This window comes from Botrytis cinerea, chromosome 9, assembly GCF_000143535.2.
Source record: "Botrytis cinerea B05.10 chromosome 9, complete sequence".
Classification (NCBI taxonomy): Eukaryota; Fungi; Ascomycota; class Leotiomycetes; order Helotiales; family Sclerotiniaceae; genus Botrytis; species Botrytis cinerea.
In genome coordinates, this window is record NC_037318.1 from 719361 (window position 1) to 747360 (window position 28000).

Genomic DNA, 28000 nt, shown 5'->3' on the forward strand with positions numbered 1-28000 from the left:
AGAACACACACAATATTCTCCACGAACCAAAAATCCCTTCTCAGCAAATTAAAACCGTGATCTTGGGATCCCCCCCCCTTCCCCAAAAAAACCCCTCTACCAGATCTCCTCACCATACGCTCCAAAACCACACAAGAAATATCCGATAAAGAATCACGTATAACTACCTACCCACCCAAGAACATTCCATCCACATCCAAAGCGAAAAACACAAACACAAACGCAGATACTCATTACAGCTCCTCTCAAACAGACAGAGAAATGACGCACACTCCCGGCGCGTCTGGAACTTATTAGTATTATCCCATAGAATGAGTATAAAGTATAAAGTAAAAAATATAAAAATATAAAAATATAAAAAAATATAAAAATAAAAAAATAAAAAAAATAAAAAAAATAAAAAAATAAAAAAATAAAAAAATAAAAAAATAAAAAAATAAAAAAATAAAAAAATAAAAAAATAAAAAAATAAAAAAATAAAAATCCATCACGGCATTCATTCATTCAGAAGGATCTTGAATTCACCCAAGAGAAAGAAGAAGCGTACATGCATGTACCGACGATTACATTCCAAAATTCGATACGGGAGCGAAGCGTTAGGATTGGAAAAAATTTCAGAATCGGAGCAGGATTTCTGAGGAAGATTTCTGGATGATTTGGATGAGATATCTAGCTTTTTGTCCCCGGAGATGTTTTTTGTATCTCACGTATATACATATACATATACATATGCATACATGTGATCATTTCGTCTTTAGATTTAGAATATACATCTAGAGTTTCAAGTGATATGATATCAGGAATAAATAGAATAAAAGAGAATATTGATGTTAATATTACTTAGCACAATAAACATACACATACACAAATATATACATACACACAAACGACAAATTAAATGAACTTTCTTTCAAATTAATTAAATAACAATTATACTATTAATCTACCCCAAATGAAAAATATTCGAAAGAGAAGGTAAGAAAGAATTTGACCGTCTAAATCCCATCCGAATCTCTTTACCGCTTTAATCAAGACGATATACCCCCTTGCGCCAGTTATATTCTATAACTATTCATAACAACAATCTAGTCCCTCCTTCAACGTGAAAGACTTAAAGGTCCTCATTTCCATCACATTGTTGCCAGATTTCTACTTTCTTAACCTCCATCTGACCTTGATTATCATTGGCAGTCCAAGTAGGATACCAAGTATCTCTGGCATTCCAGAAATCATTCTTGGCAGTAGCAGAAGCATCAATCCAAGGCTTTCCACTCTTTCCATCAGCAAACCATCCATTGGTACCACCGACTGCAACATTAAGAATGAGGTAAAATCTCGTATCGAAAGGTGTGTTGTAACGACCGGTTTGAGACCAAACATCTGTAATTCTAGTTCCATTGCTGTTGGAATCAGGGAAATCACCACGTTGCCAAAGTGGTTCACTGAATGTATTGTAAAGTACTTGGAGTAATTTAGAGTCGATGTAGGTGTAAAGGTATTTTTCGGACCATTCAAGACCATATGTATGGAATCCATCAGAATAGGTGGTATGGAGTGCAGTGCGCTTGACATTTGTTCTCCAATAACCATCATTGGCAGAATCAGGTCCCCAATGAAGAGTAGATGAGATGATGTTATTTCCTCCTTGTGCATAGGTATGGTTGTTTCCTCGGGATTCAACAATATCAATTTCTCCAGATGCAGGCCAAGCTCCATAAGTGTTGTCAACGGGCAACAGCCAAATCGCGGGCCATAACCAATCACCAGCAGGCAACTTGGCAGTTACTTCAACACGTCCATATTTAATAGTTGCACCTTTCTTAGTATTGATTCTTCCAGATTTGACAGGTTGAATGATTGTACCGGCGGTAGTATTGGTGACTGAAACACAGTTGGTGAGAACATCAGATGAGCAAGTTCCATCAGATGTGAGGTTGATAACCGTGTTTGATTCGATGAGTTTGGCATCTTGTAATGTGGGTCTGATAATGAGCTTTCCATCCTTGATGAATACATTTTCATCGTCGAGTGTAGTTTGTTCAAACTCTCCGTTACTGGAAAGTGGACGTTAGTAAATGAGCATCAAAGTCTAACAAGAAACACATACCCAAAGCCCCCAACTTCTGCTTCCTGAGTCCAAATATCGGTATTGAGTGTGCCACTTGAGAAATCATCACTCATAACAGGACAGTATTTGTGATGGGTAACTGAAGCTATTCCATCATAAATCAAGAACCCGGCAATTCCCAAACCGATGAGCATGCCAAGGATTGGAATGATTGTAACCCATTTTTCCTTTGGATCTTTGTTGGCTTTCCATGGCTGATCAACTTCTCCCTTCTTTACTCTTCTCGAATGAAAGTATCGTGTACCATATGTCCTTCCTACCGAAGACGATGCACCGAAAGTCGAGGCAGGTCTTGAAGCGAATGGGGAAGCGAAAGGATTGGCTACTCTTTCTTGGGATGGAGAAGGAAGGATGCTATCGTCACCACCGAATGGATTTCTGCTCTCAGGTGTTCCAGGTCTTGGTGTTGTGACATTGGAAGTTTGAGGTGCATGGCCTCTAAAGGTAGGTTGTTGATCCATCTTGTGTACCAGGGGATGACGGTGGTTTCGTTGTGAATTATTAAGATTATGATATTGAAAGAAGGTTGCAGTGATGATCCTAATGCAATTGAACTGATGACTACCAGAAACGAAGGCGATCAAGACCGAGAGAAGTAGAAGATGAATGAAAAGAAGGATGAAGAGAATACAGAAGTAGAGATTGAAAGATATGGAGAGAGAGAAATATTTTAGGTCCAAGCTATATTAAGGGAAAACGAAGGATATTCTTGCTATGGTATGGCTGCTTGGCTTCCGCTCTACTTCAAGCATGTCCTTGAGAAATAAGAGGGAAAGAGAACGATGACCGAATGAGAATGTGAAATAATTGGAGCGATAGTTGACGAACGTCCTTAGATTCATCCAGCTTCATCTGGACCTTGCATTAGTTGACGTGTAGCTTGGATCACTAGGAAGAAAAGGAGATAGTGTGAAGATCATAGCGGACTAAAGGCTATTTTTTCCCATAATTTTCCTGGGTGATAAGAGGAGTGTCGAGTAGCGGGTAGGGAAAAGATGGAAAAGATGGCAAAGATGGAAAAGATGGAAGAAATGGAAAAAATGGCAACGATGGAAAAGATGATTTGATGATTCGATGACTTTGAAGAATCCGACGAGCTGAGGCAGAGCAAGGCATTATTGCATGACATAATATAATCATTCTCAAAGTGGATGTTTCTAGGCCCGTGGGGTAACTAACGTATCTAGCTCGGTCCTTAGCTCTTGCCCCAAAACGGAAGGGAAGGCAAGGAAAAGCGAAGAGAGCACAGCTTTCACAGATATCGTACCATTTGGAAATGTGGAAATTTGCTGGAACGCTCAGGAGAGAGAAAGGCAGTCCGTACGACGGCGGCATGCAGAAGAGATGGCGACCGACAGATTCATATGTGTGATGTGTGATGTGTGATGTGTGATGTGCGATGTGTGATGTTGCACGGGACAGTACAATACCAGACCTCACAATATCAGACCGATAGTAATAGTTCTCTTCTTGTACATCCACTATTTTCCATCCAAAACTCTATCTATCTATCCTTTCCCCCCAAGAAAGCTTCATTCAATCATGACACATCGAGGAATCACATAGCTTTTCCGCTAGAGAAGTTTATCAAGACTTATTAAAAAGATATAGATAGATATCTCGAATTCCCAATGATGGACTGTGACTTGGTAGATCTAGTTGGTAGATACTAGATCTACCAAGTCTGTACTTCAATCTTTCCACAATCTGCCCCTCATTCGCATGCAGCTTCCCGCGTCGATCACTTACACCAATTATTCGTTCCCATTGGACCACCAAAACCAAACGAGTATCTAGGTTATGTACATATATATATATAAACATCCATCCATTCATCCATCCATCATTCTTATCTGGCGAACGGAACTCTAATAATAAACCCCTTTAAACACTATTACCTATATCCATTCTAGAATTTCACCTCCAAATCTTCATTTTAATAACAGTTATATAATATCCAACAATATAATGACGCTCCGCTGGCCCTCCGGGAGCCACTGCCGTGGAGGCTTTCTCGCTCTGCTCGTGCTTGATTGATAATATGAAACATAAAACATAAGATACAAAACATCGAATAAATAACACTAAACACCACTCAACTTATAAATCCTCATCACTACCTACCCACCCAATAATAGCCTTAAACAACCAAGATCGCAAATCTCGAAAATCTCGAAAATCTCGAAAATCATCCAATTTTATTCTCCGACGAACGAACGAACGAACCAGCCAACGACCCAATTTTATCATTATCATTATCATCAAAGGCTATCCAAGCTAAAACAAAGACTCGGAACCGAGCGGATCCAAGCCAAGGGCTTCCTCACTTCAGCATTGGTTCCTGTGATATTTGAGTTCAAGTTGGAAATATCCCACACGTCAAATCTCTCACCGCAGACAGACGATACATGACGAATGGCCCCATCATCCAAACCCTAACATAGAGATGAAAATATAAAGATTTGAATCGTGAATCTTGGGTTTGAGTATGAAGATCCTTTTCTTTCATTCATCCATCCATTCCATTCCAATTCAAATCAATCCAAATCCCACCCATCCACCCAAGATGAAAATATAGAACGAAAAAAAGATAGCACGGACATCCAACCCGGACTATCTATCCACCCACACACACCCAGCTCGCTCGCTCCCAAGTCCTCCAATAAATACCGCCTCGCAAATACCATGCGCCATACCAAAAATATCAAATAACAAAATTATCTGATCGCACCCTGGATTCGAGTCCCTACCACCTGGCACCTACCTACCCTCTCGTAGCGAACTACCCTGAGCCTCGTACCCACCCGTGGCTCGGACGAAATGGATATTTGAATATTGGATGTGGGTGGATGGATGGATGGATGGACGAAGGGGAAAAAATGAAAAGGGATGGTTTGTTGGGGTGGGGAGATTTGGGAGAGCTGAGAAATGGATGGATGGATGGATGAAGGTTTGTACATGGGGATGGAAATATTCGGATTTTGGACTTCGGGTAGGTAGATAGATAGGTGGTAGGTAGGTGTTATTTTTGGTTGTGTTATATTATAAGTTAGGTATATTATACAGATAGTTAGAGATCTATTTCTCAATGTTTGATTTACTTGTTGACCCGTTAAGATATATACATATCTACTTGTCTATATAGATAGATAAATAGATAAATCGCCTCCGGAAAATATACCTCGCTTGTCTTCTATCATATACATATATATAACAAATTTAAAAAAAAATACTAATATTCATAATTATCTATTCCAATAACAACATCTCTCTCATTTCCATCCTATCCCATCCCATCCCATATAACAATCCCCCGAAATCAAAAAACCCCCCGCTTCAAACTTCCTCTTCCTTCCCGCCAATTTTCAGCTCCAGAAGCCCTCCTCTTTCCTCAGACCTCATCCCAATCTCTCGTGCGTATTTTCCAATAGATACTAACTATCCTATCCTATTGCATTGCATTACATTACATTGCATCGCATCGCACACACAAACAGCACACAAATACCTACCTAGCACCATACCAGATATAAAATGAGCATCCACATCTCGCGAGCAAGCGAGCAGACAGGCAAGCACGCCACGCACTCGAATAAAATCCCGTGCGGTAAGAACACACCGATTTTTCCTCGTTATTTATTGATTTATCTATCTATGTATGTATCTATACCTATTCTTTTCTCACCGTCACATCACCTAACCTAACTCATTACCCCTCCGTCTTTGATCCTAATATCTATCCCCTAGACTCGACCGCTAGTTGCGGCCGAGTCGGCTGGTAATAATATCGCATCAGCCAACTCGAGTATAAGATATATCGATTGTGAGAGTGAAAACACGTGATTTTCAGGTCACGTGTCGTCAACATTTAGTACTTATCGCTTCTCTTTTCTGTAGACTAGAAATCTATCGTCTTTTCCCCCTCTTACGTTGACCCCTACGTTATGCTGTAGCCCAAGTGCGTCCTCGCACCTCGCTGTCGCTATGTAGTGATTCATTTTCAATCACTGAGTATAGCTATTAGGTTGACTATAATATATGCGAAGGCTTTTCTTGTGTGACGTACCTCTACCACCTTCTACTCTTTTACATCAGTATATATAATTAACGCATATCCTGCCTGTGATCGGTATGTTTCTGAAGGGATATAAAAATCAGAACTCATTAATATCCTCCTCCCCTTATTTATCTATCTACCTACCCCTAAAACTCTGTATATATGGATTTGATAAACCTCGATTCGCAATCTATCTCAGAACACAATACAATAAATATTCTTACAAACTCTTTTCTTCTTCTTCCTTCTTTCCATCGCCATCTCTATTTCCGTCTTCATTTCCAGATCAGATCAGATTAGATATCCATTCCTCTTCCTCTTTCTCACTAAATGCATAGGGATAAGTTTTCATTCTCTTGAATCGGATCCAGATGATCTGTCCTCTCTTTCTATAATATAGGGATTTGAGGGATCTGGACTGTTTGGTTTGTATATATACAAATCTATGAATCTTCACACAACCTATTCACAACCCCCATCCACTCATCCATTCATCGAGCATAAATATCATGTAATAAGACCTCATAATGCAAAGAGGAAGAGAAGGTAGTGAGAGTACGCTACGAGATTGCACTTTTCCATTCCCTTTCTTCCCCTTCTTCTTTGTCTTCTCCTTCTTCTCCTTCTTCTCCTCCTGTGCATTTCCATTCGCACTTCCAAATATTCAAACCCTCCGAATATACTCCTTGACTCCAAGTTGTGGAATCGAAATATGCTTGTTTGTTTCTATCTCTATCTCTACATCTACAGTGTAAAGTTGGTCATCGTATCGATAATTAGATGGAGAGATGGAAACTTGTAGTTGGATATCTATCTATTCATTCATCAATTCATTCATCTATCCACTCATCAACTAACTACAAGCTACAGATATCATATATATATCTCATGTCCCATATCCCATATCCCATATCTATTCCATCCTCCCTAATATACCCAACATATCTAGTATATCCATCACAACAGCACAACCTCAAGTCACAAATTAGAAGGCAAGAATCATCATCAGCACAATCACAATCATACTCATACAATAAATTTTTTTATCGTCATTAATTATCGCAACAATCCCGTCAGTCCTTGAGTTCAGATTATTTATTGTGTACACTATATTGTGAAATCCGTATAACTTGTTATGTGTGATGGAGATAAAGGGTTGGCAGTGGAGATGGTGGATATATGTATGTATATACGATAGAAGATCGGTAGATCGACCTTCAAACGACAGACCAGGGAGGGGAGGGATTGTATTTCACGTGTGCACGTGTGCGTGTGTGTACGATTCAATTCTAGGAGCGAGAAAGAGGAGGATGAGCGGGGAGATCTTTGCGAGTCGAAATTATGTGTAATGTCAAGCCAGAGATGGTGTGATTTTACATTTTACATTTTACATTTATATTTTCATATGTAGATATAAAAAGGAGGAGGATGTTGATATAGTATAATAATAAATACAATCCCATCTTATAGTATAAATCGAATCCTTCAGTTACTATATACTTACAATCTCAATCTCAATCTCAATCTCAAACCATCCATCCATCCCTTCACTCGGTAACACTTCGCCTCACCTCATCTCGTCGAGGAAGTGTCTCGATATCTGAGATGATTCTGTCTAAACTACGGTATGAACTATGAATGGACATGAGATGATGTAATACGTATTCTGAATAGTGAGAAATATACAAATGCGAATACTGATATCGCAAGGCGGTGAAAACTCATCTTTTCAATTTCGATTCTTCATCTTGGGATCTGTGTATCTTCGCATCTGTTTGTGTATTCTCTTACCCTATCAATTCCTAAACCCCAGGATAGCCCAACGGACCCAGAACCACTAAGCAAGTAAGTCAGTCAGTCATGAGTAGGTAAAGTCAGCAAGTCCTCAGCAATATCATTTCATCTCATCTCATCATTTCCATTTCTTTTCCCTTTTCACTCTGTGTGAATTAAAATACAGATAGATATAGTAAGAACTTAGAAAACATACACAGCACATCCATCACATCTCCACAACAAATCCGGGGAACAGGAATGTGGCCACGAAATGGAGCGTGTGGGGATTTAGAGGCGTTGGGAGAATTGTATGGAAGATGGAAGGAAGGAATGGGAGATTCGTTTGATTGGATTGGATTGGATTTTGTGTGAGGAGAGAAGGAAGGATATGTGGAAATGGATGTTTATGTTTATGTTCATGTTCATGTTTATGTTTGTGGGGATGCTTTGGGAGACTAGATGTAGTACGATCGATGTCCAGGGCTGATTTGAAGGCTGGATTTGTGTTATGTTGTGTTATGTTATATTATATTGAGATGTGTTTCCATAGGGGGGTTGGAGTTTGAATTTTTAGAGCTTGAGTTTAGAGGATTTCTGGTTAATATTATTCAGAGTTAGTAATGGGAATATTAATAGGAGAGTGAAATATATAAGTTATATATATAACTATACAATTCCTTTCCACAAACAAATCAAAATCAAAACCAAAACCAAAACCAAAACCAAAACCAAAACCAAAACCAAAACCAAAACCAAAACCAAAACCAAAACCAAAACCAAAACCAAAACCAAAACCAAAACCAAAACCAAAACCAAAACCAGAATCGTTCTTCATCTCCATCTACATCTTCATCTCAATAGTAAGATTCACACAACCACAAAACATCTCGAGATACATATGCACAATGAAATTTCCCCTGTACAACACACAACCGGATTCTGCCTACTGGAACTACCTGAATAAGCTGCACCACGTACTTCACGTGGGATTCCAAGTTCGAATGCGAGAATTGGTGACACGATATGTGGCACGAAAACTCAGTAGCAATTTCCGATTATTTTTTTGGGGGGGGGGGGGATGTGTTATTCTTTGTCTTACTTTATGATTACTCTCTAGGAGACAGAGGAATTAAAGTGGAAGGGTGGTTGGTAATGTGTATATTTGTGTGGTGATACTTGGTACGGAATTTCAAATTACTCATGTGCTAATCATGAATACGATGGAATTATGGATTACTTACTTGATCCTATTATATCTAGATAGGAGATAGAGAAACCTCTTAGGACTCATCTTGTCATGTATTTACTGCAAGATGATGTTTACCTACCTAACTACCTAGCTAGTCACTGCATCGTATAAAAAAGAATAAGAATAGCTAAATCCTAAATCAAGCCTCCATTGTTATTCATCTACGTCGGCCAAGAAAGTTATCATGCGAACTTTAGTTCTGCAGTTTGGGAAATATCGCGCAGCGTTAGTTTATGCGATTTTCGGCTTGATATCTGGTGAGTGAGAGTTTGGGTGAGGTTGAAAGGTGGCGAGGATTGGAAATTGGGAAATCTGGATGGATACTTCCACGGGGATGTTCCGGGTGGTGTGAGTGCTGGGGATTGAGAATGGGAATTTTACAGCGAGGATTTTGGTTATTGGTTATTTATTACTCTTAGGTGATTGTGCTGAGGGACGTGATTCTTGTTAGTGTGGTGGTCAAGTGTATCTATCGAGTCTGCATATCGATTGTGGAGGTGAAAAGAAGAGCCGTTGCTTCTATTACCTTGGATGAAAGATTGAAGTGAAGTGGAAGTGCTCGTGTTATCCAATTTCCTGGTAAAAGATCTAGGTGCTTGTCGATATTCTGCAGAATTGATTGCTCCGTGGAATCCTCTACCCGATCTGGATTAGTCGGCTCTCATGGTCAGAAGTAACTATTGAGGGGATCGGCGGCGGGAATCTTGGGCGTGAGCTACTGGCGAAAAGGTGAATCGGTCTTTAGTTATAAACTTTCTATAACCTCGTGACTTCTGACAGTTTGAATATTGAGCGATTAGTGTTTCATCTGTGCTGAGGATTCTAGAGGCAGAGATCGATATGGGATCTGTCTATGCGTGGGAAGTGCCAAGTATGCCTTTTAATAGATGTGGCTTTAGAGGGTGGATGGTATGAATTCGGTGGTATATATATATTCCGATCATCAATCTAGTTCTTACCAAGGTGAAGGAGAAAGACTTCAATGTCTTATTCTCCGCCATCTACCAGGTATTTTCCAATGGTGTTTCAAATTCTCATGCTCGTATGTAGCTAGAAGAAGGATATGAAAATTTGGGACGGACAATAGTAAATTATTCGTGTGCCACGAAAGCTTAGTATCACAAAGAACTCTTTGGTAATAGTAAGTAAGAGTCATCCATGCGTTTGCATCGGCAACAAGCCATGTATATAACATTCCTCATGCAACACTCCGTCCTTCTCCTCCCTCGAGAACAAGCAGACAGGCAAAAACGTGTCGGTAATCACGAATGGAGTAAAAGTTGAGAAGATCTTTCCCTTTCCTTCCAGGGTCTTCGTCCACGTTTTGATGGGATACAAATTGCAGGTTTCGTTTTGCGAGGGATCGTTCAGAGGTTGTTTATGTCCAAGTAGAGGCTTATTTACCTCTTTTCCTTATGTTGTAGGTCGATGGGATAGATTTTATGGGATAGCTGGAGGAGTGTGTGGTGTCTTTTCGATATTGAAGGGATCGGATGTTCTCCGCCATTTGGGGAGTATCTATCCTCTGTCTCTCCATTTTTCCAATTTTCCATTTACTCATGTACCCATTTCCCCATTTCCCCATTTCCCCATCTTTCCAATCCTCAATCCCCTCCATCTGTCCGGGGTAACTTCAGTCGTCACTGGGATCCAGGATCCAGGATCAAATAGTCATCGACTACATCCATAACATGTCGAATACTAGACAAAATGACAAACAACCATATACGATCCACCAATCGGTAAGAACACTGTGTTTGGATTAATGTTTTCATCTCGGCCATTGGAGAAATCACTAGTTACTTTATCGTCTGATCATCTAGCTATCATGGAAACTTTTGACTTTTGGCTTTTGGCTGAGAAAGTCTGTACCTGCATTACTGCCATGAAGCTCCCCGCCAGGTAATACCAGGCAACTTGACTGGCCAATAGAATCAGACAACATCACACAATCGTTGATGTTAAGCATCCTTGTCTAGGCAGGTGGTCGTCAACGGTCTCAATGCCAAGAGAGGCGCTAGATCTTAGTCCATCTTTCAAAAGCCTTCATTCGGACTCCACTTTTCTCTACTAAACCACCGCATCTTATCACCAACTTGATCCTCAAACGACACCACTGTCGCGACTATACACTGTCAATCATTGGCAGACCGTAAGTAGATTACTAGTCCTTGGTTGAATTATCGTCCTTGGATCTACATCAACGTGACGAGCTCTCATCCAATTCCCAGAAATACAGGCCGAAATCCATCCAATTACTTATGTAAAAGTAACCAAGTATTGTGCTGATCTACCGGATTCCAAATAAACTCAACCGGCAACGCCTTTGGGGGGACTACCAATCAGCTTCACAAGCAAATTCAAATGATTCCCCGGTAGAAGGCATACCAGAATATTGCCAATTAACAGCTTCGTTCGGTCGCACAGCACAGCATGGCGCAGCATCCATACAACTAAAAGTTACAGATATTGACCACCTGGGTAGTAGTATTGTATTTCTTAGTCGGAGAAAAAGATTTCATATTGACCACACAAGTGTGTGAAAAGACCCGAGGAACTCAACTCCATCATGAGCTACTAGACAGACGTCTGGCTCTAACACTTCCTCAAAGTATGAGCTAAGAGACTCTCCTCATATTGTCTTGGAAGCATGAGCTAAATCATCGCCTATAGACTTTCTTGACAGCCACTCTCAGAGGATCTATTGATCATCATGATTTAGTATCATCTAGATCTGGTACTTCAAGAACAGACAAGACTTCTTCAGAAATTATATCTATGCTAAGAACTACACCAGACAGATTCGCGCACGCCCAGATCTTTTGATTCAAAAAATTGTGGCTATATTCGATAATGACCAGAAGTTTAAATCTCACTTTCTCACACCTTTAACTTTGTCGTTCCAACATTGATCACTGTGAACAGGTGTCTCACTCCTTCAATCCTTATTCTTTTATTATCTCATCTTCGTTATACCAGTGTGATTGTACAAGGGCACTCACAAAGTTCCTGCGACGGTCTTCAGGTCCCCGAAAACTCTTGACACACTCTCTGTACGTATTCACATTTTGAAGTATTCTTAGTCAGATGCAGGAGCCTTGTGGGAGTGTTTTTTTCTGATAAGATAAACAGTCACTCGTATCACAAAGTAACACCTTTCCACGTTTCTGTAACGTCAAGGTCGGACTTAACAATAATTGTAAAATCTTCCTTCCAGACTCAATCGCAAAATCCCCGACAAGAACTCCCAACATCTCCATTTGACTATCAAGGACATCATCAAGATGGGTTTAGGAAACTATTTCAAACCGAAGAAGCCTGAGCAAAGGCCTGGCGCTGGATCTTCTACAGCCAACGAGAAGCAAGCTCCTTCCATGAATCCACAAACAGGCAATAATTCCACGCTGCTTCAACCTCTAAATAACCACCTTGCTTCTCAATCTTCGACAAGAACTTCCACCTCGAATCAATCAAATGCTGGCTCAAACTTAATGAGTGGTATAAAACATGAGATTATGGTCAACTATCTTCACCAACAACAATGCGCAAATCTCTGGGTCAGTGATGACAGTGGCGACTCTGAAGGAGTTTTACTTAGGAAAGGAAGAGATTCATATTTGACTTGCCCGCAACAATTAGAAAGGTCTCCATTTGCTACGGCATGTTCAAGTCTTAATGTTCATGTAAGGAACTTGGAAAATTCATTCAAACTCGTAAATAGCTGACTTGCACAGTGCGCAATGACAGTAAATTCTCGAGTCATCAAATCTTTTCTAGATTGCTCGCCAGAGGCTATCGACGTCCCACTTATGAATGGTCTCAGGATACAGATTTTACCAGCCATGGAAGATTTACCCCGCGCGAGGAAACACCAATTTGCTGCATTTATTGCATCTGAGGCTTTGCTAGTTGTGTGGGATGATGAAGCATTGAGTTTAATCGATCGAGCAAAGAATATTCAATCAGAATTAATGGAACTGGTATGGAAACTCGAGGAAGAAACGGAGGGAGAGAAGAAAACCCCAGATGCTACCAGCGTAGAACTTGATGCAGAAACCGGCCGACCTCTTCCACAAACGCGTGCACTACACTTGCAAAACACAATTCTGGTTACTCTTACTCTCATCTTGATCATTACAACTCTGGGTCTTGGTGTCCGTCAGATATCCATCGAGACCAGTGTCGATAAAAATTATGCTCGTTTTGCACTCCTCATTTTAAGCCCCATTCAGGTGTTTTTCACTCTTTTCTTCGCTCAAGCCATCGTTGGATGTCTGGCTCAGCTCTTCGGACCCGTGCGACAAATGAGAGCCAACTCCAAGTTTTACTCGGCCATAGCACCACCGCGTATTCTCAAATCGGATCTTCCGCACATCACAATCCAATGCCCAGTCTATAAAGAGGGACTGGATTCCGTTATTGCACCCACTGTGAAATCAATAAAGCAAGCCATTTCCACATATGAATTACAAGGTGGTTCAGCCAACATGTTCATCAACGATGATGGTCTTCAAATTCTCAGTGCGAAGGACCGACAAGCTAGAATTGACTTTTATGCTGATCACAGCATTGGATGGGTTGCTCGTCCAAAGCATGGAGACAACTTCACCAGAAAAGGAAAATGTAAGTTCCTGTTCGAAAACGTTTAAGTGCCTTTGCTAACACTCAATAGTCAAGAAAGTAAGCCTCAATCACTCCGTTGATCTCATGATTTGTTACAATGAATCCGCTCAAAAGCTATGACTTATGCTAACGATAATTCATAGGCCTCTAATATGAACTTCGGACTTCATATTTCTTGTATGGTTGAGGAAAAGTTGGCTTTGATTCAAAGACCTTTGGATTGGACTCAAGCAGATGAAGCACAAGCATATGGAAGATGTTTGACGGAAGCTTTAGAAGACAATGGCCGTGCATGGGCAGATGGAAATATTCGCATTGGTGACTACATCTTGTTGAGTAAGTTTTTATGAATCTTATCAAAGAGGCTCATCTAACATTATTTAGTCGATTCTGATACGCGTGTCCCCGAGGATTGTTTATTAGATGCTTGCACTGAGATGGAAATGTCTCCTGAAGTTGGAATCATTCAATTCTCATCTGGTGTTATGCAGGTCGTCAATACTTATTTCGAAAATGGTATCACTTTCTTCACGAACTTGATTTATACTGCTATTCGATATACTGTTTCAAATGGAGATGCTGCTCCCTTTGTTGGTCACAATGCTATTTTGCGCTGGTCAGCCATTCAGCAGGTTTCGTATGTGGATGAGGATAAATATGAAAAATTCTGGTCGGAATCTCACGTTTCTGAAGATTTCGATATGTCTCTTCGCCTTCAAGTTGATGGGTACATTATTCGCTTGGCTGCATGGGCTGGTGATGGATTTAAAGAGGGTGTTTCATTGACCGTTTATGATGAACTTGCTAGATGGGAGAAGTATGCATATGGTTGCAACGAACTTCTCTTCCATCCATTGCGTATGTGGTTTCACAGAGGACCATTCACTCCCCTCTTCCGAAAATTCTTGTTCTCCAACATCCGATTCACCTCGAAGATCACAATTATCTCATACATCGGTACCTATTACGCCATTGGAGCTGCCTGGATCTTAACCACAGCCAACTACTTCGCTATCGGATGGTTCAACGGCTACCTTGACAAATACTACATCGATTCCTGGAAAGTCTGGTTCTCCATCGTCATCGTATTTAACGGTCTTGGAAATATCGCACTAGCAGGAATGCGCTATCGAGCCGGCGAGCGCAGTCTCGGCTTCTCCCTGTACGAAAACTTCAAATGGACGTTAATGTTGGCCATCTTCCTCGGTGGCCTCTCACTCCACGTTTCCCAAGCCCTCCTCTCGCACATGTTCGGAATCGACATGAACTGGGGTTCCACAGCCAAAGAATTAGAATTCAGTAACTTCTTCATGGAAGTCCCAAAGGTCTTGAAGAATTTCAAATACTCCATGATATTTTCCCTCGTCAGCATAACCGGAATTGTCATCCTGGCTACTGCTCCTTTCATCCCGTACGATTGGCGCATTCAGGATTTCGTGGCCATTTTACCCATGGCTACAGTGGCGGGGAGTCATTTACTTTTACCTCTGGCTTTGAATCCTGCGCTTATGACGTTCTCGTGGTGAGTGTGTTGTAGAGGTTCAATGTTTGTGTTATTTGCTTGGTTTGAGAGTATGGCATGGCGCTATAGGGTTAAAAGATGGTACGGTTTCTGGTGTTTGTGGTGTTTATAGGGAGGGTGCTTGAAGGGTGTTTAGTTATGGGTTAGATATATTAGTTAATTATCGCCAATTTGATAAATAAGTAATCGCATGATTCTAATACAGATTGTCTTATATATGGGGATGTAGGGTATAAATGCTATTTACAATTTAAAATTTTGCATAGCTGGAATCATTAACTATGTGTTTGTTTACTTGTTTGTGAGATGACTCGGTGGAGTAGACTCTTTCTTTACTCTTTCTTTGTTATTTTTATAAGTTGGAGCAATTTAGGAGGTTGATTATAAGAAGAAATTAGTAGTTATTTCTTTTCTTTTCATTGCTTTGATCAATAGATCAATAGATCAATAGATCGTTTCGAATTGAATTCAATCCAATACGCAGAAATCATCTCATCTTATCGCATAGATAGATACCTACCTACCTCCCGCCTGACCTAGCCACCTACTCACCAGCACATCCGAAAATTTCTCGTCATTTAAAAATCTCAAATCCACTCTAATAAGATTCTGATAACTCTCAAATCTCAAATCCTGCATTTTATTTGTAGGTATGTATGTATGTATGTATGTATGTAGTCAAGTTTTTTTTCTTTTCATGCGGAATGAAGAAAAGAAAGAAAGAAAGAAAGAAAGCTAGCTACATGAGAGTGTATGAATTTCCTCCCCAGGCTCAACAGTAATCATATGAGGGAGATATGAGGACTGTTTATAATAAAAATAGCATTTGAATAATCACACGCAACGTCGTTCTTCACGAGTAAATGGGCATTTGAAGCGAAGGAATAGATAGGAATGTCTCGGGGATGAGTGTGTCGAATTTACCAAATCTCAAAACGCGACTTTGCCCGTCTTGACAACGAGCGGTCGATTACTAGCTACTAGCACATGTTTCACCAGGTCAATAAGATACTCGTCCGTTCCTGGAGATGTCATATATCTTTTTGAATAATCTGTTATATTGATTATCTTACCTGGAGCACCTAATAGCATTAAGCCCACTGGTTGGTACTCTTTTGCTCGCGTAATTTTGGAATCGTACAGTCGTTGTCCCACTAATTTATTCACTTTAGCATAGTTTAAATATATTGGTTTTCGAGACGGGAAATACCAGGGATTGATACTGCTGGTCCTCCACCCAGTGATGAGAATACAGTGATGGGAACGTTGAATCCTTGCCATGGCGCGCCCGATTCCTCGACAGAACTAACTTCGGAATTAGTATGAAGACCTTATAGATTGGGAAATTCCGGAACTGACCCAAAATAGCCGTCACGATAAGGGATATCTGGTAGGGCACAAGGTAATAGCATGACTCCACCATCATTGAAAAGCTGTTCTTTGAGAAAATTGGAAAATAGTTTTTTCTCTTTCAATGCTGTAGTGAGTTGATCTTGCGTCAGATTCGCACCTAGCTCCCTGTTGGTTTGTTAGCATCGGATGCTGATACCTAGGAAAATTAAAGTACCATTTGTAACGGAGCAATGGCTCTGCGTATGGCTCTGTGCCAAATCTTTCCCTGTATTCTTCTCGGAAAGGAGTGGTGTTGTTGTAGTGTCCATAAAGTTGGATGTGTGCTAGTGTCTAGACATTGTAATTAGACAGAAAACACGAGATATGTTTTAGTACTAATTCTACTTACTGTTTGAAATGTCTCCGCAAAGGTCTTTTCAGATAAGGTTTCTGGTGCGTGTAACTTCCACAGCTCATCCATGGTAGTGGTCGTACGATGAAGCTGGGTAGCCTTCTCGAAATCTTGTATGAAATCTTCCATCACCTTTTTCATCTCTGGGGCTAAATTCTCATATCTTTCTGACAAGATTGTTAATTTCGTAGGCATCTGTGGGGTGATATTTTAGTCAGAATTTCAGATGAAATAGGATGCATATTACCACAGATGAAGTTTTTGGGTCAGAATCATCAGATGCTCCGAGCCATAACTTCGTAGAAGCACTAAAATCTGATATGTCTCGACTGAAAATGCCAGGTGTATCGAGATATCTATAATTTTAGTTCAACTGCGTCTCATACTCGATGTAAATGACTTACGATGACACTGGAACAAGACCTTCGCAAGAGATACGACCGTGTGTGGGCCTAATACCAAAGAGTCCATTATCCGCCGCAGGACTGACCATACTTCCGAGCGCTATTATACCAGTCAGTCGGCGACTATTTTCATGGAGTCTCATACTCACAGTCTGAGCCAATAGTAAAATCTAACCACTCATATCCAGCAAGTGCAGCGGCACTTCCGGCACTGCTACATGAAGTATCTAGATAGCCACAACCTCGAGGATTAAATGGCGCTTGATAATCTACCCAATCCCTTGGGCCCATTCCAGATGAAAAGGGAGTCGTCTTGACCTTTCCAATGATCACAGCTCCCTCATCGATGAGTTTTTGTATTGACGGAGCTGTATTGATTGATACGTCTCGAAGGGCTTCGTAAGCTTTGCTGCAGACAGTAGTTTTGACACCTTCAAGGTCAATGATATCTTTCACTGCTATCCGTTTACCTAAGAGGGGCTGAAGATGAGATGGCGGAGAGTAAAGCCGGGACGGAACTGGAATATAATCCATAGGTATTCTTTGATAGCTGAAGAACGACATTAGTATTGAAAGTTAAATGCTAGGCATGTGATCATACCGATTGCTACCTGGAGCAGTTGGTATAACGCCACAAACAAATGCGCCGAGAGGGTCTGGGTACAGCTTATAGATGCGATGAATTGTCGAACCACTCAGAATATAAGGACCTTCAGGAAGAAAGCCTTGATATTCGAAAGATTTCGATCTGAGGATCTTTGATTCGTCAGAGTTGGCTATGAGGCGTAATACTCCCGGAGACTCCTGTGCAAAAATATTACGAGCAAAAATGTCACACCATACATCGTCTTTCCTGGCAAACTCTTCATATTTAGAATCCAGCCATGATTGAGTGATGTGATCATTATCCACATCGATTGAAAGAATGGTTAGCGGCACCTGGCCTTCAGTAATTTCACCAGTGATATTTGTGGACACGCCATGGCCAAGCAGGTATGAATAGGTACCAATATTGACCATTGAAGGATGGATTACAGAAGAATCCATGATTGCAAAAATAGAGGTTGTTGAATGAGCGTTGCAAGTATTGTGGTGCAGATATCTTCCTTTCCTATACGCGGCTCAATGCTTCCACTCACAGGTTTCGTATCAGACGATTCGATCTGAGGATTTGCTCAGTCTACAGAGCTCAATAGATTGGTTCAATAATTAAGCAGTGAAGATTGGTTATACAAACAGAATAAGATGATATACTAGGTAGTCGCACGTCTTATCGGTGATCGAGGAACGAAGGAAGGGAGTGCGGGGTGAGATAGATAGATGCATAGATGCCTTTGGTCATTGATTGCTGACGAAAATGTGAGTCAGAACCACAATCTCTCATCAGCAGGGTGATATGTGTACATGAAGTATCTAATTTTCTCGTTCCTACCAAAGAAAGAAGGAAGATCAATTTTGTACAGAGACCAAGCAAATGCAAAATTTGTCCAATGATGTCCCAGCAATCTACACCCCCACCTCCTCATTAGGCACGACAATCACATACCTTCACCAAGTCACATCTCATCCTTAAGCTTCGCAGCGCAGTTCCTTCTAATGCCCGTCCATTCGCGCTCATAAGGAGTGATCATCACAGTAATCCTTTTGGTAGAGTCGTAGATCCAGATTTATCTATGGAAGAACAAGGCTGATGACTTGAGGCACAGATACCTATCAATTGCTGCGGGGGAAAATGCTTGGCTTGTGATTATCATTAACGATAGTGGGGAGTTAAAAAGAGCCAATGGTGTGGAAGAATTGAGAGTCCATATGGTCTCCTAAATGGCATGACAGGTCTTAATTGTTTTCCATTGAAGAAATCCAAAAATGATACGAGTGAACATATGAACATGTTTGAGTTGGTGATGCTGAGGTCTTGATCGATTATAGATCTGCGAGAAAGGGGTATGCTAAAGAGACTTTGTGTACCATTGTTGAGTACGGATTCGGTGAATTAGGTTGTGGGAAGATCTCACTTCATACTCATGCGATGAATCCGCTGTTTCGAAATCTGATGAAAGCAACCAGTTGCTTTTGGCTACGGAATGGCAATAAAGTGATGTCGCAAAATACCAGATGTCTCATCTTAAAATGGTCATCTTTTTACAGCAAAACCACAAAAGTTCCGTACGTGGCCATGGCCAAGGGTTTCTGTTGATACAGCATACAAACTATCAATCACAAAGTTCGACTGGAGTGAACAACTAAAACCCTAAGATACATTTGGAAATTGCGGTTTCATTGAAGATTAAACTCCTATGAAATTTCAAGAATTCGTACCTAATCTAGCTGTCCGGCATATCAAAACTCTTGGGCAAGTGCAAATGTTCTTGATGAATCGATACTGGGGATGATAAAGAAGAATGATGGCTACCAAGTTCCGAACGAGAAGCCATGCAGAAGAAAAAAAGCTATGATGGACCTGTTGGTATATAAACGAGCAATTCACTTCTTCTCGGGGATGGACATTAAAGGGGCTCGCTTCTGCTAGACTGTCTTGTAGTGAAGTTTTTCCAGACGCGGAAGACCAGAGAACATATCACTACTATAGGAGATCTAGACCGCAGAAAGCGACCATTTATAGAAGATAAAGTGATATGTTTGCTCTAATATCATCACGTTACTCTGCCGAACCTTCGCAAAGACAGATCTGATCAAACATTGGCGGGTGGAAAGCATAGTGGGCCATTCATATATCCGATCTCTGACGTTATGACGTTTTGGGTGAACAACTAAATAGCAATACTTGCGCTATTTCCCTAGACTCTGAGGGGAGATCACGTCAAGCTTGTAGCCGTGAGCACATGCGGAAATAGAGATGTATTGACTATGGTTTAAGAGATTGTCAAAGATTGGAAAATGCATAACGGTTTGTGACCACGATGATATCGACAATTGTGTGAAGCAACTATAAAGATTATTCGAATATAAGACCATGATCAATGGTTGACAGAACTACGTGATCGTGTACGGTAATCATGTAAGAATATCGATTTGCATGTTAGAAGAGAGAGATAAAGTTGAGTAGCCTTATTAAGCTTAACAGCAAATCGAATAATAATGGGGCTAGTGTCAAATCCGACGCGGCCGCATATTGAGAGCGGTGAAGCTGATGGCAGAATATTTTGTAGGCGGGGCAGTCTCAACACCAATTTTATACAACATCTACATGACTCACCTGCTATCTTCACTGTAGTATTTATTGATTCTTCTGGTAATAAGTCGTTCTATAAACTTATATATCACCATGTCAAAAGTCTATCTCCTTGATTACGTTGCTGGAAATGTGCGTAGCTTGGCCAATGCTATCGAGAAGGTCGGCTACACTATTGAATGGATAAGGTCTCCAGAAGATGTGCCAAAGGCAGATGTAGGTTATTTCAATTTCTTGAGTTTATGTTTGCGAATTAAGCATGATCTTTCGTATTGCCTACTCTTTCTAATAAATCACAATTTAGAAACTCATTCTTCCTGGAGTTGGCCATTTCGGTCACTGCATGACACAATTCTCCAAAGCCGGATACCTTCCAGCGATACAAAAACACATTGATTCAGGGAAACCTTTCATGGGTATCTGTGTTGGATTACAGGCATTATTTGAGGGTTCTGCGGAAAATCCAGCAGTCCCTGGGCTTGGGTATGTCAAGGCGACTCTCGATCGGTTCGACGATAGCTCGAAATCAGTACCACACATTGGATGGAACAGCGCGAATACATCGGGCAAGGAAGTTTTCGGATTGAGACCAAGCTCGAAGTATTATTACGTCCATTCGTACAAAGTTCCATATAAGCAAGGAGAATTGGAAAGCCAAGGTTGGACTGTCGCAACCGCACGCTATGGTGACGAAGAGTTTGTTGGAGCGGTTGCAAAGGGAAACATATTGGCGACACAATTCCACCCAGAAAAGAGTGGAGTTGCTGGACTCAGGGTGATTAAAGCTTTCTTGGATGGAGACAACAATAGTAGCGCAGTTGAAGGCTTGGTCGCTGCCAAAGAAGGCTTGACTAGAAGAGTTATCGCATGTTTGGATGTGCGAACAAATGACCAAGGAGATTTAGTGGTGACAAAGGGTGATCAATACGATGTGCGAGAAAAGACCGATGGGGGGAATGTACGAAATCTAGGAAAGCCAGTTGAGATGGCCAAGAAATACTACGAACAAGGAGCCGACGAAGTTACATTTCTCAACATCACAAGTTTTAGAGATTGCCCGGTAGCAGATGTACCAATGCTCGAAATTTTACGACAGACATCAAAAAGTGTTTTTGTTCCATTAACAATTGGAGGAGGTATTCGAGACACCATTGATACCGATGGTACAAAGATCTCAGCATTGGAAATTGCAACAATGTATTTCCAAAGTGGAGCAGACAAAGTATCCATTGGATCTGATGCTGTAACAGCAGCAGAGGAATATTATTCCAACGGAAAGAAGTTGTCTGGAGCCACAGCCATAGAGCAAATATCTGGCGCTTATGGTAACCAAGCAGTGGTTGTGAGTGTGGATCCAAAGAGAGTTTACGTATCGAAACCTGAAGAAACACAACATAACACTATACGAACAAGATACCCAGGACCAAATGGTGAAGAATATTGCTGGTATGCATGCACGATTAAAGGAGGCCGAGAGACACGAGATATGGATGTCGTTGAGCTTGTGACTGCTGTTGAGGCAATGGGAACGGGCGAGATTCTCTTGAATTGTATAGACAAAGATGGAACAAATAGCGGTTTTGATTTAGAACTCATTGACCAGGTAAAGAATGCGGTGAGCATACCAGTCATTGCTTCTAGTGGAGCTGGAAACCCTGGTCATTTTGAAGAAGTTTTCTCGAAGACTTCCACCGATGCTGCTCTTGGAGCTGGTATGTTCCATAGAGGAGAATATACTGTTAAGCAAGTCAAGGATTCTCTTGCCGAGAAGGGTTTGATGGTTAGACAATTTGAGAGCGATCTCTAAGCGACACAATCAAAATAAAACATATTTACAGTATTTGCTCCAGGAACTTAAGACACACTTTTTTTTTAATTAGAAAGAAAGGAAAATAGAGGTTTATAAGAGCAACTCATTATTCCAAATTGAATAGAGTATCCAAGTAATCGAATAATGAAACTTTAAGTAATATTGTGAGTAGTTAGTTACATGCAGGTTTTTGAGGAGCCGGGGATTAGAAAATGATGTTTGGTATGTTGTAGGTACAGGCAATTGTTTTCCCGGCTCCAAGTCATGATTCATGAATAAGTTAAATATATATTTTTCACTCGTTGGTTTTAGAAGACGCTCAGGCTGTGTGTGGTTAACTGTCAGTTATGGTGGAAGGAGCGAGGGGTAGTTAGGGAAGAAGTGAGGTTTGGGATTTGCAGATGTCGAAAGAAGAGTTGACTGCGGATGGAGAGTGGATTGGAAAGGTATCGGGTTATTCTTTGTAGGGGGTGTAAGGAAGGGTTGTGATGTGCATCGAACGTTTGATTCTAGGAGGAGTGGCGTGGTAGAATATGAGAGGATGTGGATTGGAGAGCATCTCCTAGAAAAGGTAACGATGAACATGTAGCTCCAAAGCATTGCAAAGCCGTTCATTCTCTGAGCGCAATCGAAACTTTCGGGACTTGTGAGGTCACACTGTGAAAGGGACTGTAGCAGGATTCTTTGATGGACACTTTACACATGATCACATTCTAGGCATGGTGACGATTACCGAGCGTGATAACTTTGATTTATTGAACTATAAAAAGAAAAGCACTAGAATCCCTTCATATACTTGTGATTCTCTGTAGTTTCCAGAACCTCAAACTTCATTCCCACAGCAATGGGCCCATCCAACCTAGGTACACCCAACATTCCAAAACATGGTTTCCATTTGATTCCTTCATCTACACGTCTATAGCTCACCAATGTATCCCATGGCTCGTGTTTATTTTTTTCAGCAGTTTCTGGGTTCACATTAGGAACTTGACATCTTGCACAACGAGCCTGGACATCGATGTCTACCCCGTTTGAACCCATTACCGTGGATAATAGCCCCGAGTTTGACTGGTTGATTATTCTCACTCGCTTCCAATTATCCTCCGTCCACGCAGCCGGCGCGATATCTTCGTTGCTTCTCTCGTTTTTACCCCTCACAATTATGTTGGGACGAAATCTCTCAATTGTGATCTCATCCGCTCCTTTCTTCGCTAATCTTTGATTTAACTCTTGAAGAGAAGCTTCATTTGCAATCAAGACGGGCATCACATCTGGGAAGTTCGTGCTCTCCTCTCTTCCTAATATTTCCGGTGCTCCGTTACCCCGCAGAATTCTGGGCGTTGGCCCCTTGTACACCAGCTTCACTTCCTTCTCAAAGAATTCATTGAATATGCTGTTTATCTCATCCTTGTATACGTATCCATCTGTCTTGTAATCCCAAATTTCCACCTGTGTCAAACTTGTGTTATCTTTCAGCCACTGCTCTGTGGGTCGTGCGGGAACCATGACTTTCTTGTCTGTGTTCCTGATGCTGACGACCAGATATTCGGCATCTTCACTGCCAGATTCAGAGGGAGATTTGGCTGTGGCAAAAGCGGTGTCAATTAAGGTCATAGAGGAAATGTCGCGGATTGTGATGAATTTATGGTCATCGCCAGAAACGAACATCCAGCGTCTGTCAAGGTCGAGACCATGAGTGGTGAGGTGGGACGATTTGATTGAGATCCCACGACAAGACTTTATAGGATAGATTAGAAGGTCGGTGATTTCGGTAGTGGTGGAGGGAGATGAAAAAGGATTGAGATTGTAGAACATGGTGAGTGATACCGATATCGATATGGATATGGATCGAAATGTGAGGCTTGCGTTGTGTTTTGAAGCTGGGGGTGCTATACGTTTTGTGAGAATTAGATTGCCTAGCAATTATATAAGGTTAAGGAAAGCGATCTTATCTCGTGGCGGGAGAGAGAGGAAGAGGAATGTAGATTGTTATTAGTATGTATTTGGATGTTTGAATGCCAATCTACCTTCCTAGGTGGGTATTTATGTCAGGGCAGGCTTTGAGATGTTGGATATCGAGCAGAGAAGAGTCCAGCTGTCGAATAGCTATACCGAAGTGATAGTAGGATCATGAATTCCCATCTATCCGTCTCAACATCACCTACCCAGTGTCTTGTAATGTTCTAGATGTCGACTTTTCAAAAGCACAACTGCACATACACACTCTCATACAATGAAAATGCGATATCTTTGATCCATCGCTTACGTCATCGTTTGTCTTATGAGACCACTGGTTGCTCTGCGCAACCATCCCAACCCGTCCCAAGCGCTCTTTCCCACAAATAAACATCAATTGCCAAGACCCCACCTACCTTATGCAAGAAGAGGTACTTTAGATCACTTTATTTTGGGGAATCTATGCAATCGTGGAGCCAGAACGTTCACATTCAACGCTTCATATTCAATCGTTTCTAGCCCCGCCACTTTGCACTCGCACTTGTTCTTTTTAATACAACCTCCTGCGAGCTTTACGTTTTGTGATTGCTCCGTTCCTTCATTAGTCTGAAGTGCGTTGTCACTTTGCAGAGTTATTCTTCTTGACAACCAATCCGCGATAAGAAGTCGAGCAATGTCCAGCTTCATAACCAATCTTTTCCCCTCCGCACAAGCTGGGAAGCATGATAATATCTTGCCAGTTCCCCCACCACCTTTGCATACTCGATCTAGTCAAAATGAAAGTTTGGGTGATCGGCCCAGCACTCCTGTTAATAGAAGCAACTTCATAAACCCCGTCTCAACACCCCAAGGAAGTCCAAGCAAGAATCGCAATCCACCTGGAGCCAACGAACTACCTACAGCTTTCGATACTGCTATGAAGCTTACACCTGCCAATTTGAGCAGTCCAACAAAGACTGGTCGCGTTCCGATTGGCAACCCATTGACTCCAGGAAAGGGACCAAATGCTAACGCAGTCGATGAGTACTTTAACAATTCTACCGGGAATACTGATGAGAGTATTATCCAAAAATCATCAGCCCCTTCAGGAAGCCCTGTAAGACGACAAGGCAAAGAAAACAATACCCCTCAAGCCGCAAGACAACCAGATTCTCCAACACTCAATCCAGCAACAATCCCTCGCGATGCACCTTCTCTGAACCAAGCAGCGATTTCACGCCAGGAGCTCTATCAAACACGGGAAATCCCAGCACCACCTACCAGAAAATACAACACGCAACGTGGATTGACTGCAGAGGAATTGGAGATTTTGCACAAGCCTAATGTGAAACGTCTGGCCAATGTAACTCAGCTTTGTGAGTATTCCAGTTGGCGTGTCATGGCACTACTAACTATGAGCAGATTTTCTCGATTACTATTATGATCTTTTGAGTTACGTCGGATCACGCCAAAATCGACTCAATCATTTCAAGGCAGAATACCCCGCTCCCCCAGAAACTCCCGAAGAAACATACATTCCAGTTTGGTCAAAATATGCCGGTAGAGAGCGTGCCAATTTGCGCAAACGTCGAGTTCGTCTACGCCAGGGCGATTTCCAAATTTTGACACAAGTTGGACAAGGTGGGTATGGACAAGTCTTCCTTGCTCAGAAGAAGGATACTAGGGAAGTCTGTGCCTTGAAGGTTATGAGCAAGAAGTTGTTGTTCAAGCTGGACGAGATTAGACATGTTCTTACAGAACGTGATATCTTGACAAATGCCAAGAGCGATTGGCTCGTTAGATTGCTCTACTCGTTCCAGGATGAGAAGAGTATATATCTAGCTATGGTGGGTTTCGTTTCACTTCATATGTGCGCACATCGCTAACTATCTCTAGGAATATGTCCCAGGTGGAGATTTCCGAACGCTACTGAACAACACTGGTGTTCTAGCAAATAGACATGCTCGATTCTACATTGCCGAAATGTTTTGTTGTGTGGATGCTCTGCATCAGCTCGGTTATATTCACAGAGATCTCAAGCCTGAGAATTTCTTGATCGATTCGACAGGACATGTCAAGCTCACGGATTTTGGACTTGCTGCAGGCTTCCTTGCTCCGGGCAAGATTGAGTCCATGCGAGTGAAGCTTGAAAAGGTCGGAGAGACATATGTTCCCTTTGGTAAGCCTATCGAAGAACGTACCGTCGCCGAACGTAGAGAAGGTTACAGATCGTTGAGAAACAAGGATGTTAATTATGCCAAGTCGATTGTTGGATCCCCTGATTATATGGCCCCTGAAGTCTTGAAAGGAGATGAGTACGACTTCACAGTTGATTATTGGAGCTTGGGTTGCATGCATTTCGAGGCTTTGACAGGATTTCCTCCATTTGCTGGTGCCACCGTCGACGAAACCTGGAAAAATCTGAAGCATTGGCGAGAAGTATTGAAGAGACCAGTTTGGGAGGATCCAAATTACTTTATTAGTAACCGTACTTGGAACTTCATTACAAGGTAATCATCCTCCTTGATACTAGACAAATATTTGCTAACAGAAATAGCTGCATTACATCCAAGGTCAAGCGTTTCTCCAATATCACAGAAGTCTATGGACATCAGTACTTTGCCGAAGTTGACTGGAACACTCTTCGTTCGCAACGTGCTCCATTTGTACCAGAGCTGGACTCTGAAACTGATGCCGGCTACTTTGATGATTTCAGTAACGAAGCTGACATGGCTAAATATAAAGAAGTCCATGACAAGCAAACGGCTTTGGAGAATATGGCTGATAGAGAAGATGCTATGAGCAAGAGTTTGTTCGTCGGATTCACTTTCAGACATCGTAAGCCAAATACAGACGATGATGGGAAGTCTAGCCCAAGAAAGGCCATTCCAACCGATGGCACTTTTGGCACTATGCTATAAGCACATTATGATCTTGATGATTTTCGACATTCAATATTTGATTTAGGGAGATGAAAATGGTGGAATGGGATGGGAAGGGGTAGGACTGGAAACACTGGAAGTGGCTATCATGGACGGAGGGATGGGATTGTGGAGTAGCGGTTATATTAAGGCATATCTGTGGCGTTAAGAGTCATATTGCTTGACTTCTGACTTCACACTGTAAAAGTCTTCCTGGCCTCCCCGCAGTTCTCGCGGCATTTGCTTATCGCGCTCGTTTCTGGAGTTCTTGTTTTGTTTTTTTACATGATAATGCATACAAGTGGGGGTTAATTATTGATTGTTAGTATGAACCTGACACAATGCACACGCGAATGCTGTAATAATACTTCGAATTTAATATATCTTATAAAAGCTTCTTATGTTTCATTTTCGAGAGTAAGCCGGCTCAACGGAACGCGCGGGGGACATTGTCTCAATCTTCGCAGTCAAGTAAAATGTTGAGAGTACTCATTTGGTTGCTCTACTTTAGTCCTTAAAGTATTGATGTCTGTTGTGATATACATTTACCCTATTTCACTCTTGTATTATATTTCTATTTTGATAATCTCATCTTGTTCTAGACATTGTCATGCCATTTTGTTTCATGGGAAGAGCAG

At 41.4% G+C, this 28000-nt stretch overlaps 6 protein-coding genes across 6 annotated transcripts; 3 read left to right on the top strand and 3 right to left on the bottom strand.

Moving 5' to 3' along the window:
- Window positions 1–877: 877 nt before the first annotated feature.
- Window positions 878–3396, bottom strand: BCIN_09g01970 (hypothetical protein). Its single transcript, XM_001550411.2, has 2 exons — window positions 2108–3396; window positions 878–2054 (listed from the first exon to the last, which is right to left on the bottom strand). Exons 1-2 carry the CDS (start codon window positions 2587–2589, stop codon window positions 1112–1114), a joined length of 1425 nt encoding a protein of 474 aa, XP_001550461.1. The 5' UTR covers window positions 2590–3396; the 3' UTR covers window positions 878–1111.
- Window positions 3397–11050: 7654 nt separating this feature from the next.
- On the top strand, window positions 11051–15630 carry BCIN_09g01980 (hypothetical protein). The gene is made up of 7 exons (XM_024694959.1): window positions 11051–11821; window positions 11884–12263; window positions 12343–12893; window positions 12945–13833; window positions 13883–13890; window positions 13977–14169; window positions 14218–15630. The coding sequence occupies exons 3-7, from the start codon at window positions 12495–12497 to the stop codon at window positions 15357–15359; spliced, it is 2631 nt and encodes an 876-aa protein (XP_024550752.1). The 5' UTR covers window positions 11051–11821; window positions 11884–12263; window positions 12343–12494; the 3' UTR covers window positions 15360–15630.
- Window positions 15631–16099: 469 nt separating this feature from the next.
- BCIN_09g01990 (hypothetical protein) lies at window positions 16100–19453 on the bottom strand. The gene is made up of 10 exons (XM_024694960.1): window positions 18105–19453; window positions 17653–18053; window positions 17504–17603; window positions 17347–17455; window positions 17097–17294; window positions 16923–17038; window positions 16715–16873; window positions 16566–16660; window positions 16429–16509; window positions 16100–16377 (listed from the first exon to the last, which is right to left on the bottom strand). Exons 1-10 carry the CDS (start codon window positions 18548–18550, stop codon window positions 16286–16288), a joined length of 1797 nt encoding a protein of 598 aa, XP_024550753.1. The 5' UTR covers window positions 18551–19453; the 3' UTR covers window positions 16100–16285.
- A 1260-nt stretch (window positions 19454–20713) lies between these two features.
- Window positions 20714–22744, top strand: Bchis7. The gene is made up of 2 exons (XM_001550416.2): window positions 20714–20912; window positions 21001–22744. The coding sequence occupies exons 1-2, from the start codon at window positions 20790–20792 to the stop codon at window positions 22501–22503; spliced, it is 1626 nt and encodes a 541-aa protein (XP_001550466.1). The 5' UTR covers window positions 20714–20789; the 3' UTR covers window positions 22504–22744.
- Window positions 22745–23229: 485 nt separating this feature from the next.
- On the bottom strand, window positions 23230–24738 carry BCIN_09g02010 (hypothetical protein). Its single transcript, XM_001550417.2, has one exon. It carries the CDS (start codon window positions 24319–24321, stop codon window positions 23284–23286), a length of 1038 nt encoding a protein of 345 aa, XP_001550467.1. The 5' UTR covers window positions 24322–24738; the 3' UTR covers window positions 23230–23283.
- Window positions 24739–24861: 123 nt separating this feature from the next.
- Window positions 24862–27836, top strand: BCIN_09g02020 (hypothetical protein). Its single transcript, XM_001550418.2, has 4 exons — window positions 24862–25817; window positions 25864–26288; window positions 26338–26951; window positions 26999–27836. Exons 1-4 carry the CDS (start codon window positions 25136–25138, stop codon window positions 27360–27362), a joined length of 2085 nt encoding a protein of 694 aa, XP_001550468.1. The 5' UTR covers window positions 24862–25135; the 3' UTR covers window positions 27363–27836.
- The last annotated feature ends 164 nt before the right edge of the window (window positions 27837–28000 follow it).

Bases quoted from the DNA above. Each gene is read 5' to 3' on its own strand.
- BCIN_09g01970 (XM_001550411.2), bottom strand. From the start codon at position 2,589: ATGGATCAACAACCTACCTTTAGAGGCCATGCACCTCAAACTTCCAAT. The intron at 2,055-2,107 runs GTATGTGTTTCT...TCCACTTTCCAG, and splicing joins GCAGAAGTTGGGGGCTTTGG to TAACGGAGAGTTTGAACAAA.
- BCIN_09g01980 (XM_024694959.1), top strand. From the start codon at position 12,495: ATGGGTTTAGGAAACTATTTCAAACCGAAGAAGCCTGAGCAAAGGCCT. The intron at 12,894-12,944 runs GTAAGGAACTTG...TGACTTGCACAG, and splicing joins GTTCAAGTCTTAATGTTCAT to TGCGCAATGACAGTAAATTC. The intron at 14,170-14,217 runs GTAAGTTTTTAT...AACATTATTTAG, and splicing joins TGGTGACTACATCTTGTTGA to TCGATTCTGATACGCGTGTC.
- BCIN_09g01990 (XM_024694960.1), bottom strand. From the start codon at position 18,550: ATGGATTCTTCTGTAATCCATCCTTCAATGGTCAATATTGGTACCTAT. The intron at 17,039-17,096 runs GTAAGTAGAATT...TACAATGTCTAG, and splicing joins TTGCGGAGACATTTCAAACA to ACACTAGCACACATCCAACT. The intron at 16,510-16,565 runs GTATTTCCCGTC...TGAATAAATTAG, and splicing joins ACCAGCAGTATCAATCCCTG to TGGGACAACGACTGTACGAT.
- Bchis7 (XM_001550416.2), top strand. From the start codon at position 20,790: ATGTCAAAAGTCTATCTCCTTGATTACGTTGCTGGAAATGTGCGTAGC. The intron at 20,913-21,000 runs GTAGGTTATTTC...ATCACAATTTAG, and splicing joins AAGATGTGCCAAAGGCAGAT to AAACTCATTCTTCCTGGAGT.
- BCIN_09g02010 (XM_001550417.2), bottom strand. From the start codon at position 24,321: ATGTTCTACAATCTCAATCCTTTTTCATCTCCCTCCACCACTACCGAA.
- BCIN_09g02020 (XM_001550418.2), top strand. From the start codon at position 25,136: ATGTCCAGCTTCATAACCAATCTTTTCCCCTCCGCACAAGCTGGGAAG. The intron at 25,818-25,863 runs GTGAGTATTCCA...AACTATGAGCAG, and splicing joins GGCCAATGTAACTCAGCTTT to ATTTTCTCGATTACTATTAT. The intron at 26,289-26,337 runs GTGGGTTTCGTT...AACTATCTCTAG, and splicing joins AGAGTATATATCTAGCTATG to GAATATGTCCCAGGTGGAGA.